Source organism: Hippichthys cyanospilos, chromosome 14 (assembly GCF_059441005.1).
Source record: "Hippichthys cyanospilos isolate Australia breed blue-spotted pipefish chromosome 14, RoL_Hcya_1.0, whole genome shotgun sequence".
In the NCBI taxonomy this organism is placed as follows: Eukaryota; Metazoa; Chordata; class Actinopteri; order Syngnathiformes; family Syngnathidae; genus Hippichthys; species Hippichthys cyanospilos.
The window spans coordinates 7,856,484-7,869,376 of NC_142382.1; the positions used below are offsets into that span (position 1 = coordinate 7,856,484).

Consider the following 12,893-nt stretch of genomic DNA (forward strand, 5'->3'; position numbering starts at 1 on the left):
TTTAAATGTCCTACATTTTTTTTAAACAAATTCGCTACCATCCCATATAAAAAGTATCTAACGCTATTAGCCGTCAATAGCAGTGAATGAGTGGCCCGCAGAGCTGCAACTGTCCACCAAATATACTTTTGAAACATTTAAAAGTGAATGGCCAAATTTCATCCAGTGCCTCATTTCTGCATCCTGACCTTGAAGGATAAGTCAAAGCTTTTTTATTTTTATTTTTTTTTACATTATGCTCTATGCGGTCCCATCCTAAGCACGCGTTTGTGGAATATGAATTATGCATAATCCACTGAGTTTTTATCGATGTCAAATTACACACTGGTCGCTCGCATCATAGTGTGACTCACGCATGCTAAGGTTAGATAAAAAGGATGATGTCACAGAAAACTGGGACGCAGAATTTGCTTTTGTAATTTTCTGCCCAAACGAAATCCATTGTGCAAGAAACATGAAGTAGACACATTACTTGCATAAGTGGGCCACGAGAAAAGTTGAGGCTGCCCCCAGCCCTAGACTTTATCATCTATGAGCAAAGGTAAAGTTTGGAAATTTATTATTGACCAATTACTATGGTAGCCTCACCTTGCTCAATTAGCACCATACCCACTGTTTTTTTAAATGTAATTGTTTTTACTCATTTGGCCCGTAAGTGTTATTTAACATTTATCAATTGAATACTGAGCTGGCATACGTTAGTGATAGACTATGGCGTGTTATAACTCTCTGATGATAAAAACGTAGCAAATTAAACAAACGACAGGAAGGGAATTCTGTTTATGAACAAAGAACTTACATGTACAACAGAATTTTCTTTAAAAAAAAAGCTTACAGTATTTATTAGATAACACAGTTGAGCAGTGCTTCACCATGACTGATTTACTTGAGAACAAAGGGGAAAATACAATTGTGGTTTTTTTTTGTTTTTGTTTTTTTTTTAAACCTCAACAAAATTACAACTTAAGGTTTCTTCATGCAATATGGTGGTGGTCATTTCTTTCCACGTTCGCAGCTCCTCATCCGGGGCTGGCGAGCTGGAAGTGCTAGCTAAGCGGTCCAAGAGCACATTTATTTTGACAGTCCCATCTTCTTGAATTCCGTTTCAAATATTAACAATCGCCACATTTTTACTATGAACACTTCAGCTTCTTCGTCGAGAACCTAAACACACAAAAACAAGCTTGATCAGTCGTCTCGCGTAAATGAAATAAAAGTAGTCAAATGTGTGACTTACCATGGCGACATCATCAAGAATACCCTGAGGAGTGCTGTGTGCCATCACCTGTAGGGGAGAAAGAAAAATAAAAATTATGTCTGACGCCCATCCCGCCTTAGTTCTGTCAGGTCTGTCTGACATTGCAATATTGCAGTTGTAATTCCGATATGCAATTTTCAAATTGTATAAGCTTGCTTACTTTTGGTTGGTCATTAAGCTTTTTTATTACGTATATTTGATATAATTAGGTACATAGTGTCGAGATAAGTTCGTAGTTTTGAAAGTGCAGTCCAAATATTATTGCAACATGTTGTTTCAAGACATGAAAACTTGAAGTGCATTATTGTAGTACATTCGTGACACTTGAGTTTTGTGTTTGTGTCACACTTGTTTGGCAGGATACTTCTTATAATACTTTTATTTGGCCATTTGGAGCAGTAAAACAATAATATTTTGTCCCATAATTATTTTTCCACGTACAATTTCAAGTGTTTATTTACTTAAAGTAAGTTTGAACTTAATAAACACTTGGATGTGCAGTCTTTTAAGAGGATAGTAAACGTAGCCATTTTTGGAAGTGGATTATTGGTAAAACTCATTTAGCCCTATTTGTCCAAATGTCTCCGCGTTCAATTTGAGTTTCTCAGAGGTATGGCACGACCTTACTCCCTTTAGTCCCATCCCATTTTGTACCAGACATAGCAGCGCCATAAAGAGAGCCACCATCGAACATGTCAATTTCAAACCTTTGAACAGACGAAATCGACCAGCGTTGCTTCCTCCTCGCCGATGTATTCGATGATTTTCTTGTTGATCCACGGTTTAATGCGGCGGTCCATCAGAGTCTGCCGTGATGACAAGTTTCAACCGGTTAATCATATTCCTTCTTAAATATTTGTGACAAGCAGATGGTGTCGACTGTACCGAATCAACCATGGACCAGTCCAGCGGATAAGTGAAGATCTCTGGCCGGGCCGTGGGGATTTTCTCAATTAGGCTGTGGATGTTCTTGCGCTTTTCCTCCGTGTTTAAGCTGCCTTTGGCGCCAGACACGTCAGCGCCGTCCAGGCCCAAATTCTTTTCGTCGTCGCCGTAATCTAGGGGCACTAGTTTCCTTTTACGCGGCTGCTCGTCAGCTTCCTCGTCATCGTTGAACTTGTTGAAGATGCTGTCTGCGGCTGCCAACTTTTTGCGTTTGGCAGCGTGTAGCTGGCTGGGGCTGTTGGTAGAACCTGGAGAAGAAGAAATGGTTCTAAATGTGTTCAATAAGGCAGAGAAGGGAGGAAGTCACGTGCTGGCATTAAGTTTTAGATTTTAATATGCACAAAGTTATCAGGCTGAAATCAAATCACGTCCTTATGAGATTTTAAAGAAGTTGACTCAATTATATGGGTACAAAGGGGAAGTCAAGTGAAAGGTTTTCTTGGCAATATTTTTTCAATGGCTCCAGTCTAAGATATTGAGATTGAAATTGCATTTGTAGAATCTAAATTTAAGCAACAAAATCCATTTGAAACCATTTGAGGGGAACGCCATTTTGCAAGTAATCATCTCGAAAAACAAGTTACAAAGAGCTGAAAAACCCTTGTGAGGATAACCGTTCAAGATAACGATCGAATGAATGAATAATGAATAAGTGAATTGATGGATGAATTGGAAAAACGAAATAAAACCACTAGAGGGGCTTGCAGTTATTCTGCTGGTCAGTCATCAGGTGTGTGAGACTGAGAGCCTTGTCCAGTTTCGTAATGATCAGCCACAGCATTCAGTGGGTGGCGGGTGAAATCAAGTCAAAGTAAAGTCTTTAGTTAGATTTAGCTAAACAAGGCCCAAAAAACATAATTGGTCTGCCTTGAGGCAAGTCATACGTCCAGCGTCCCCCATCTTTGCAAAGGTTTGGTTCTGGTTTGCTGGTTTACTCACCCAGTTTAAGACTAAGTCCAATCTTGGGCCGGTTCTCATCAAGAGGCTGCAACTCAGGCGTTCGCTCGCCTGGAATGATGATGCCGCGCGGGGAGTCATTGCCAGGCGTGTTGGGCGTGGCATTCCCGCTGGCAGAGGACACAGAGGGAGCGGTGTTGATTGGTCGCATGAGGGCTTTGTGGTGCAGCCTAGCCTCAGGTGAATCCCCACCATTGTGGGCCACATGCTGCTGCTGTTGCTGTTGTTGCTGCTGCTGTTGTTGCTCCTGCTGCTGCTGTTGTTGCTCCTGTTGCTGCTGCTGTTGCTCCTGTTGTTGTTGTTGTTGTTGGTGCTGTTGCTGTTGCTGTTGGAGCTGTTCTTGCTGCTGCTGTTCTTGCTGTTGCTGTTCTTGCTGCTGCTGTTCTTGCTGCTGCTGTTCCTCCTTTTGCTCCTCCTCTTCCCGCCTCCGCCGCCGTTCCTCCACCTCGTTCTCTTTGGCTTCTTCCGAATGTGGCGGAGGGTCTTGAGGCGTCGGATCAGCGGGCTTTGCTGATGCCTTCTTGTCCCGATCCCGATGGGATTCTCTTTGGGATTCTCGGTGGGAGTCTCTGTGGGACTCTCGGTGGGAATCTTTTTGGGACTCACGGTGGGAGTCTCGGTGGGAGTCTCTTTGGGAATCCCGATGAGAGTCTTTTTGGGACTCCCGGTGTGATTCTCTCTCCCTTTTCAACTTCTCCTCAGCTTCCATCTTCAGAGAAAGCTTCCGTCTGCGCTCTGCCTCCTCCTCCATCTGCTCACAGAGAACCACTTCAAGATTAGGAACTTGCGAGGAGCTTTCCTTTCAAAACATGACTTGATTATTTTTCTCAGGCCAATATTCTGCATGGTAGTTTAAAGGGCATCTCCCTCACGTGCACTGGCTGCACCTATGTGGCTGCCAACCAAGTGGAATTTCTTTAGAAAAATGAGCGACTTTGTTGCCAGCCTGATTTAGTGAAGTTTCTGACTCCTCTTGCAACAGTTTTTGAAAAAGTGACTTAATCTTGATAACGCAGAATGATTTTCAATGTTTCGACTGTAAGAATCCATTGGAAGGCAAACACAGAGTCAATGTTGAAGAACTTTGTCCATTTCTTCCATGCACAACAGTTTATTCTTTGTAATTTATAGCTTTATATGTGTTGAATGACCCAAAATGTTGTATTCATTATAGATTTTTTTAAAGTAGACAACTATTGGGATTCAAAAAAAAAAGTAGAGGACTAAATAGTTGAACACGGTTTTTATTTTAAACATTTCTTTTCTTATTTTGGGGGGGAAAATATCTGCTAGTTTCAGGAGAAATAAAGCAAATGCAAGAGGATTAAAGCACACGACAAAGTGAAGCTAAATCAGATTTTTGCAAGAAGAAAATATTTAAGACAAAACGGTAAAAAAAATCAGCTGGCTCAACTTCCTGGGTAGACTCACCCTTTGCATCTCAGCATCCGGGTCGGGGTGACCCTCGGCCAGAAGCCTCTGTCGGATCTCTTCCAGCTCCTCCCTCTCTCTCTTGCGGTCCCGCTCATCCATCTCCATCTCCTTTTCCCGGTCGCGGAGACGTTTCTGCAGAGCGCTGCCCCTACAAGGACGTTACAGGGAGGACGTGACAAATAGAAGAAAACCCATCACGTATAAAAATCATTACTAATAAAAATAAATTAAAAGGCAACCAACCGGTAGTATTTGGGATCATCCCGGTCATCGTCATAGTCTTCAAGGAATTCTTTTAGTCTTTTGGCTTCTTTCATCTGAGGACGATAAACAATATTTATGAGAGCAAACACAATAAACCAGTGAAATAATACAATTAAAATACAAGATGCTTGTCTTACAGTCTCGCGATTCCGCTCTTCCTCCCGCTCAACGTCCTTGCTGTAGTCACGGGACTTTTTCCTCTCCCGCATTTCCCAGTTTTTCAGCCGCTTCGGGTTTGTGAAATGAAAACTTTGTTAGTCAACTGAAATAGACTGGCTAAGTTCAACATTTGTAGTTGCTGCTTTGGTTTCAACTGTGTAAAGAGCTTGTTAATTTCATTTGGAATGTCCATTTTCATCTCTTTTTAAGTTTCATTTTATTTTGAAGCCACTTTGCAGAACAGTAAGTTTTCAGTTTTCAAAACTACTTGAAAACAATCTAAGTCATTTACATTTTCAAGACTTTTTGAATGTTTTATGTGGACTACCTAAACATGCCAGTCATTGTAAAGGTAGATTGAGAATACATTCTGTATTTTTTTAAGACATTTTATGCATCATATGCAGAGTACCTCTTCTAAAGACTTTTTGAAGGCAATTTATGTCAAACTGGGTTGATTTTCAAAACTTTCAGAAAGCAGATTGTGTCAAACATACACCAGTACATTTTGAAGAAATTTTATGTAGAAAGCATATCAAACACTTAGAAGAATGTCTTATGTGGTATTTTATGAAATATTTTGTGGCATGCCGATCTTTGACTTTTTGAAGGATGTTTGTGAAAAATGTTAACGAAAGTCAAAGAGCTTTTCATATAGGATTGCTTAATTGTCTTTTTTCTTTCTTTTTTTTTTTTGAATTACCTCCTGATATGCAGCCTCCTTATCTCTCAGTCTTCGTTCCAGTCTCCTGCGCTCATATACGTCGTCCTCATCTTCGTCACGGTCCCGTTTTTTGTCATCTCTAGCCCTCTCTCTATATAAAAAAATTTAGGCAAAAATCCAAAGTGGTCTTCACATTCTTTATTTTCCTGTGTACTGTCCTAGGAGGATTTTTTTTTTTTTTTTTTGGTTACCCGTACTTTACACAAGGAACTGACCTGGAGCGGCTTCGGGCTTCGCTGATGTCCCGACTCTTCTCCCTCTCGCGCTCCCTTGTTCTCTCCCGTTCGCGCTCCCGCTCGCGTTCCCGCTCCCTCTCCCGATCTCGGTCCCGCTCGCGTTCCCGGTCTCTCTCGCGTTCCTTGTCCCGTTCGCGTTCCTTCTCTTTCTCTCTGTCGCGACGTTCCCTTTCACGCTCACGCTCCTTGTCTTTCTCTCGCCGGTCCTTGTCCAGGTCTTGTCGTTCCTTGTCCTTCTTGCCTTTCTCCTCCTCCAATTTCTAAGGGAGAATGAGCAGAAATCCAGATGGTTTACACAGAACTTAATATTAAGAATGAAGGCTGATGTGGTAAACAAGTGGCTAACAGGTCAATGGGTTTACCAACATAAACTACAACTAATTATAACTATCAAATTTCTGGAGTCTTTGAGGATATTTTATCACAAATCAACATTTGGAACACATTGAAAATACAGCAGAAAAAAAAGATTATGAATTAGAAATTACAAATTAGAACGATAGAAAATTGCCAAAGTTTTCCAAAGTTTAGGTTATTTGGAATGACATGCTTGACATATCACCTTGTGAGTGTCGCGGAATTTGCTGATCTCTCGGGAAATCAAGTCCCTCTTGTCATCCTCTAGCTCCATGGCGTCGATATCAGCCTAACACATCCCAAAAACACCACAAACACTTGAAGAGTGACTGGGAAAAGGTCTAGGAAATGTTGCTCAGCATGTGGTCAATACCTCGTCTTTCTTGCTATTTCTCTTCTTGTGAAGTTGCCCGTTTGCGTCCAAAGAGGCCGTGAGTTCGCTCGAATACTCCCGGATGAGCACTTCGATGGCACTCTTCGCTGCCAGGTCGCGACTCAGTGTCTCGTCGTCCAGCACCTCGTCTTCGTTTTTACCATCGCCACTCGCACCCTGCTGGCCAATACAAAATCTTAGTTTTGAATGTATAGCCATGAAGTATTCTTGATGCGATAAGTTGTTGCACGTACGCCATTAGCGCTGTTTTTCTTGGCCTTCCACTCATCCAGCTGTGCCTTAGTCTTGGCATCCACTTTGACCAGCAGCTTCTTGTCACCGAGCATCAGCTCGTGCAGCAGTCGTAGGGATCGCAGTGTTGATTCGGGCTCCTTGTACTCGCAGAAACCAAACGCTTGTGGAAAAAGGAGGGGGAAAACAAGTTCAACGATCCAAATTTATCCTCGTGAGTGAAGATCCTTTTGTACACACTGAAATGAGCTCACTGCGTTTTGTTGTCTTACCTTGAAGTTTCCCTGAGGCACCTTGTACTCGCTTCCAGCTTAGAACAATACCACATTTCTGCAAAAACGGACACCACCAAGACAACATTAGCATTACTGTCCATCAATGAAATTTTTATTTAAAAGTACATTTACAGAATGGCTTCAGAAGAAGATGCGGACAATAAACTTTGTGAAGAGCTCTTTTGCGGGAACCTTTTTCAAAGCTAATGTCACCCACATAGGTTTAATAAAATTTGCTTATTTCAGCTCCAAACTCAGGGTGGCATGGCGGCAGAATGATTAGCGCATCAGCCTCACAGTGCAGAGGTCATGGGTTCACTTCCAGCTCTGGCCTTCCTGTTAGAAAATTACATGTTCTCCACATGACTGTGTTGGTTTTCTCAGAGTAACCCAGTTTCCCCATACATTCCAAAATCATGCATTGTAAGTATGGACAATACCTTGGGCGCTCTCAATTGTTCTTACGTGTGTTTGTGAGTATTAATGTTTGTTCATTTTTGTGGGTCCTGTGATTGGCTGGAAACTAGTTCCTCCTGAGGATTCACGCTTATAATAATGTATGAATGGATGGATGGTCCAAACTCACCGCCAGCAGCTGTCTGACCAGCATGTCGGACGCTTTCTCTGATATGTTGCCCACAAACACAGTGGTAGTGGGGCCGTCATCGGGCTCGACTCGGTAGGAGCTCATGTTTGGGAGCATCGGCTTCTGCGCAATAGAAACTGTGTTTGGGACAAGAACCTGCCCAAAACAAATAAAATATCAAAATGTCAGAAACCCAAACAACTGAATGTACTCTAATTTATAATAGCATAGGTCTACTATTACTCACTGGGGGAGAGGGGGTCACAACACCCATGTGAACTGGTATCATGGGAGTACCTGAAAATTGGGAGGTGGAGGGGGTGGGGTATAAGTTAGTGAGCTTCAATACCACTTTTTTTTCATATCAATACCAGTACAAATACCGAACTGCAAGGAACAATGGTAAATGCAAAACCTCCTGCTGTCCGTAATGAAAAACGGTCTCAATCTTACACGTTGTCCCTTCAGTCAGAATATCATTTACAATATATCCCACATTAACACAAAAATGTCCCAAGTCCCAAAAACAGGAAGTTGGGACACAGTTATTTCAATGTGAAAAACAGACTTTGAGTAACATAGAAATACACTTTTTTGTGAAAGTGCAGCCCTCCCACTACTATAACAACCACAGTACAGTCACTAATGACACAACGGCGAATCAGATATTGAATAATTTGCCTCTATTGCTTCTGTGATGGTTGTCAAATACTACATGTAAGGTGCCTGCCTGCATGCTCTGTGGGGCAAGGAAGATTAAACATGACTAATCAATATAAACGCATGCGTAAATAAATATTTGTTCAATCATAAACAAGTTATATTGATTTGATTAAATGACTTTTATTGGGTTTATTTCACGCGACATAAAAAATGCCCTCAATGTTAGAGTAAAAGGGTCCTAATCGTAACACATTTTTAATATTTGGAAGGTCCCATACATAAAGATGACAATTCAGATACTAGATCAAATTTGGTCAAATTGTGTGTGGGTTGCTACAATAATGTCAAACAGAACATCACATTCAAAGATTCTCTTCAACCGCATACTGTATGTCCAGTCAGAAATGTCACATGATCCCTGATCAAAAACAGAGAAGCTATCGGGTATATGCCAATATAGGCCGAGCTTTGAGTGATGATGTCCAAACACAGGGGTTTTGATGTCCTTGGTTAAGAAGAGGAAAACTTTAAAAACAGCCTTATTGTCTTGTGTTTACGTGTATGCCATGGACTAAATTGCGACGAGAAGTTTTGTTGTTGTTGGAGTGCTGTTTCAACACAGGTTGGGAACTACAGACGTGCCAAAAAAAAAAAAAAAAAAGATTCATATAAGAGTCGAAATTACCATTTGCTATGATTTAAATCAATTTAAAACATCACAATGTCGATATTAAAAATAAAAAGAAAGCAATACGCTTCCTGTCTGGTTCAGTTTGCTGTCCGCTTCTGTACTATGTCAGAGGCGTGCTGTGCAATGATATCACCGACCGTTCTGGCTGCTGGTACGATACACAAAAACAAAGTGGAGGACAGACACCTTCTCCCACTCAAGCCCATGTGACTCGATCTCGTTTGCCCCCCCCCCCCCCCCCCCCCCCCCCCCTCCACCCGGGTGAACATAACAAACGGATCTAATTGGAGATCAAACAGTCAATACTAGCAGTCGGTACTAGCTATTTGCTAGCTCTGGTTGGCTGGTTTTGTGCTTGCCAAGCTGAGTACGCGGAGGGGACAAAACTGAGCTTGCAGAGCGAAAATTTGAACGAGAGGAGGAGGCCTATGGTGAGTGAGCGATGAGAGATTTTCAACGGGCAAAATCTTTTTCTGAGCTCAAAATCTTTCACTGCTTGCTTATCGCTCGCTCAATGCATTTTTCTGTGCTCCAAATCCAATATTACTCGCTCCAAATCCATTATTGCTTGCCCAATACATTTTTCTGTGCTCAAAATCTATTATTGCTCTCTCAAAATCTTTCATTGCTTACTCACGAAAGTGGAATAGATATAATTCCATACGACACACGACTATCCTCGCTCTTGCACGTGAATTAAATAACAAGAACAAATATTTATACGGAACAAAAAGCAAATGGTCTGTAATCAACACAACATAAATCTTCAGCATGTTCACAAAATAAAACAAGATAAAATACAATGTAGGCATACCCCAAATCCCAAATTAATCCACACACACGTTACTCCCATACATTGTAAATGAATGAAAATACTGTCTACTGTACTCAATAAAATGTTACAATTGTGATTAAAAAATGCTCCCAATATGCTCAGAGACGAACAAATTGGCACACGTTTCATGCTTTGCACATGTTCTCAATTTACCTGCTGGCTTAAAAAAGTTTATTATTAGTTTATTACATCTTGTTTGTCATAAATGTACTAAGAAATATTAAAATTGTTCATTTCGGAAATAGTTCACATAATATTTTACCCCTGCAATTACCTGTGAAATGACAATCTATCCTGTTCTACGTTTATATTTTGGTTTTACTATCTTATTTTATACTATATATATCTATACAATTTCTAGCTATCTTCAAGGAGTAGCAGTTGTCTACATGTTATTTATGGGGGAAGTCATGTTCTTGCAAAAAATAAACTTAGCATATGGAAAAAAGGGTCACTGTTTCCCTCTTTATTTTATTTTAAGTTTGTGTGATGCTTCTTTCCACCGCTTTAGATTGAACTAGAAATCATTTTTTATTCAATCGAATTAAATCATTTTGAATCAAAAATCGTTTTGAATTATAGCTATCTTCAAGGAGTAGCAGTTGTCTACATGTTATTTATGGGGGAAGTCATGTTCTTGCAAAAAATAAACTTAGCATATGGGAAAAAAAGGTCACTGTTTCCCTTTTTATTTTAAGTGTGTGTATTTAAGTGTGTGTGATGATTCTTTCCACCGCTTTAGATTGAACTAAAAATCATTGATTTAATCGAATCAAACCATTTTGAATCAAAAATCATTTTGAATCGAAAATCGATCGTGAATGGCTTTCCACCCCTATTGGGAACCTTTAAATTAAAGCATTTACTATTTTTAAAAGTGTCTTTCAAAAAGTGTTTTTACCACGAGCTGCTAATTACGTACCTGGCGGACCTGGTGGGACTGGCGGCACGGTTGGGACGGGCGGGCCAAAGGTGCCAAACCGGGGCGGGGGAAGGCCGGGGGGCAGCTGGGGGATGCTCAGCGGCTGGCGGTTAAGTGTAGGAGGGAACGACATCGTGAGGGGAACCAGGAACCTGCGACGAAAAGACGACATTCCAGCTCAACGCCAACTCGTTCACAAATACACTTCAACCACATCTTAAAGCGCCAATACGGGAAAGGATAAACTTATTAGAGCATAAGGCGGTTCTTCTTTCCTAAACAAAAAAGACAAAAAACCGCGGCCGGCCTTCTTACAAGTGTGCTAGTTAGCTTTAGCACAGATAGCTCGTGTTAGCTCCGTGGCCTTGCTAGCTCATGTTAGCGAGAAGGAAGCTAATGTTCCGAGTTACTTACCTATAAAAGGAGATTTAAAAGGGTTAGGCCGGCAACGGTGCTCGTTCGCCAGAACTCAAGCCCATTAAACGGACAAACCGAATAAAGTGTATCACGAGTGCAGCTTCGGCGTTTGTAATGACACCGGTACTCTTCAGAACACAAGAAAATAGAGGGACCCTTTTTCTTCTCGAAGAGGATCATGGGAAAACGGTGAACACTTGCTCAAGCTATGGTGGCCGAGAGGTTGCATAAAACACCAACAAAAAAGACGTGTTATTCATTTTAACTTGATAGTTAAAAAAATTAAAGAGTGGGGAAATTAAATCGCTTATTTAATAAACGAATATTAAATGTACTTTTCAAAAACAATAATTTTTGAGCGTTCTAGTTGGAGTAGTACCTGATACCACTTGATTACACTGACTCATTTACTACACAACTAAACTACCACGAAATAAAAATGTATGTGTTTGGTATATGAATATATTGTACTAAACAATCAGCATTGAAACTGATCATGTTTATTGTGTGCTGATTATCATTTTAGTCCATTACACAACAGTATAAACTGTACTGTATTAGGTGGGGCTGAATGATTTTAAAAACCATCTAGCTGCATTGTTTCCATTAATGTTGAGCTTGCGATTTAGTTACTTTAGTACTCTTCCCGGTATTTACTTTTTTTTTTTTTACAAACACAAGTAATTACAGTATCAGTGTAGTTCATACGTTATATTTCTTTAGTTAACATTAAATAAAAGTAAATGAACTGTAAATTAATACGAACGAAAGTTTATTGGACTATTTCAAGTTCGTTGCTTACTTAAGCATGAACTAGACAATTTCACAAAATTCTAACAAGAGTGGCATGAACATAAGTCATAAATTTGTTTAGAACAACAATGCAAACAATTATGTGGTTTTATTACTTCAACTTTTCATGTTTCATGCTCATATCACTTTTATGTAACTGCCTCAGCCAAGTTGTCTGCTGACTAAATAAAACAGTGATATGTAAACGTGGATTTCTACAGCACTGAACATATTTGGACAATGTATATGTCTACTTATAACTTATTTTATAAAACAGCATTCCTTAATATTATACTTGAAGGAAAATTACATAATTTAACTGAGTGGGGGGAAAAATAAACAGTATGTGCATAGTGTTAAACGCTACAATCCCGTTCAATGTGTTGCTTCTTCCGTTGTGCGCGTCTTGGCCACCAGAAGGCAGTATAATACATACAGGCAGACAATAAAGAACCTTGTCCTACAAGAAGTGACTAAAATGGTGTAAATGTGTCATTTTATATAGAGGATAGAGAATAAATAAACTTATAAGTATTGTTACATTATCTGTGTTCACGGTGCTCGAAAATCTGTCTTCAAATATTCGTTGCTTCTAGAATTATTAAAGCTAAATGTTAGCATGTAAATGGTATTTTTCATTATATTAATGCATTTAATTGTTAGAAGTTAGTTATGCAAATGTTGGAGTTGTTCAAAATACACAATGTACAATTATCTTTACTTTTAGGTTTAGAGGAAATGTCTTTAAAGAGC

General features: G+C 40.1%; 1 protein-coding gene across 2 annotated transcripts; it reads right to left on the reverse strand.

Annotated features, from left to right (window-relative positions):
• Positions 1 to 765: 765 nt before the first annotated feature.
• On the reverse strand, positions 766 to 11,518 carry rbm25a (RNA binding motif protein 25a). Of its 2 annotated transcripts, XM_088433806.1 has the most exons (18): positions 11,346 to 11,518; positions 10,932 to 11,083; positions 8,068 to 8,117; positions 7,821 to 7,976; positions 7,232 to 7,289; positions 6,962 to 7,122; positions 6,708 to 6,884; positions 6,540 to 6,623; positions 5,957 to 6,237; positions 5,721 to 5,832; positions 4,996 to 5,085; positions 4,838 to 4,911; positions 4,592 to 4,742; positions 3,143 to 3,911; positions 2,144 to 2,451; positions 1,966 to 2,064; positions 1,238 to 1,285; positions 766 to 1,164 (listed from the first exon to the last, which is right to left on the reverse strand). In XM_088433806.1, the coding sequence occupies exons 2-18, from the start codon at positions 11,062 to 11,064 to the stop codon at positions 1,072 to 1,074; spliced, it is 2,844 nt and encodes a 947-aa protein (XP_088289932.1). In that variant the 5' UTR covers positions 11,065 to 11,083; positions 11,346 to 11,518; the 3' UTR covers positions 766 to 1,071. The 2 variants fall into 2 exon arrangements, with proteins under 2 accessions (XP_088289932.1, XP_088289930.1); XM_088433804.1 differs by having other exon boundaries at positions 4,838 to 5,085.
• Between the last annotated feature and the right edge of the window lie 1,375 nt (positions 11,519 to 12,893).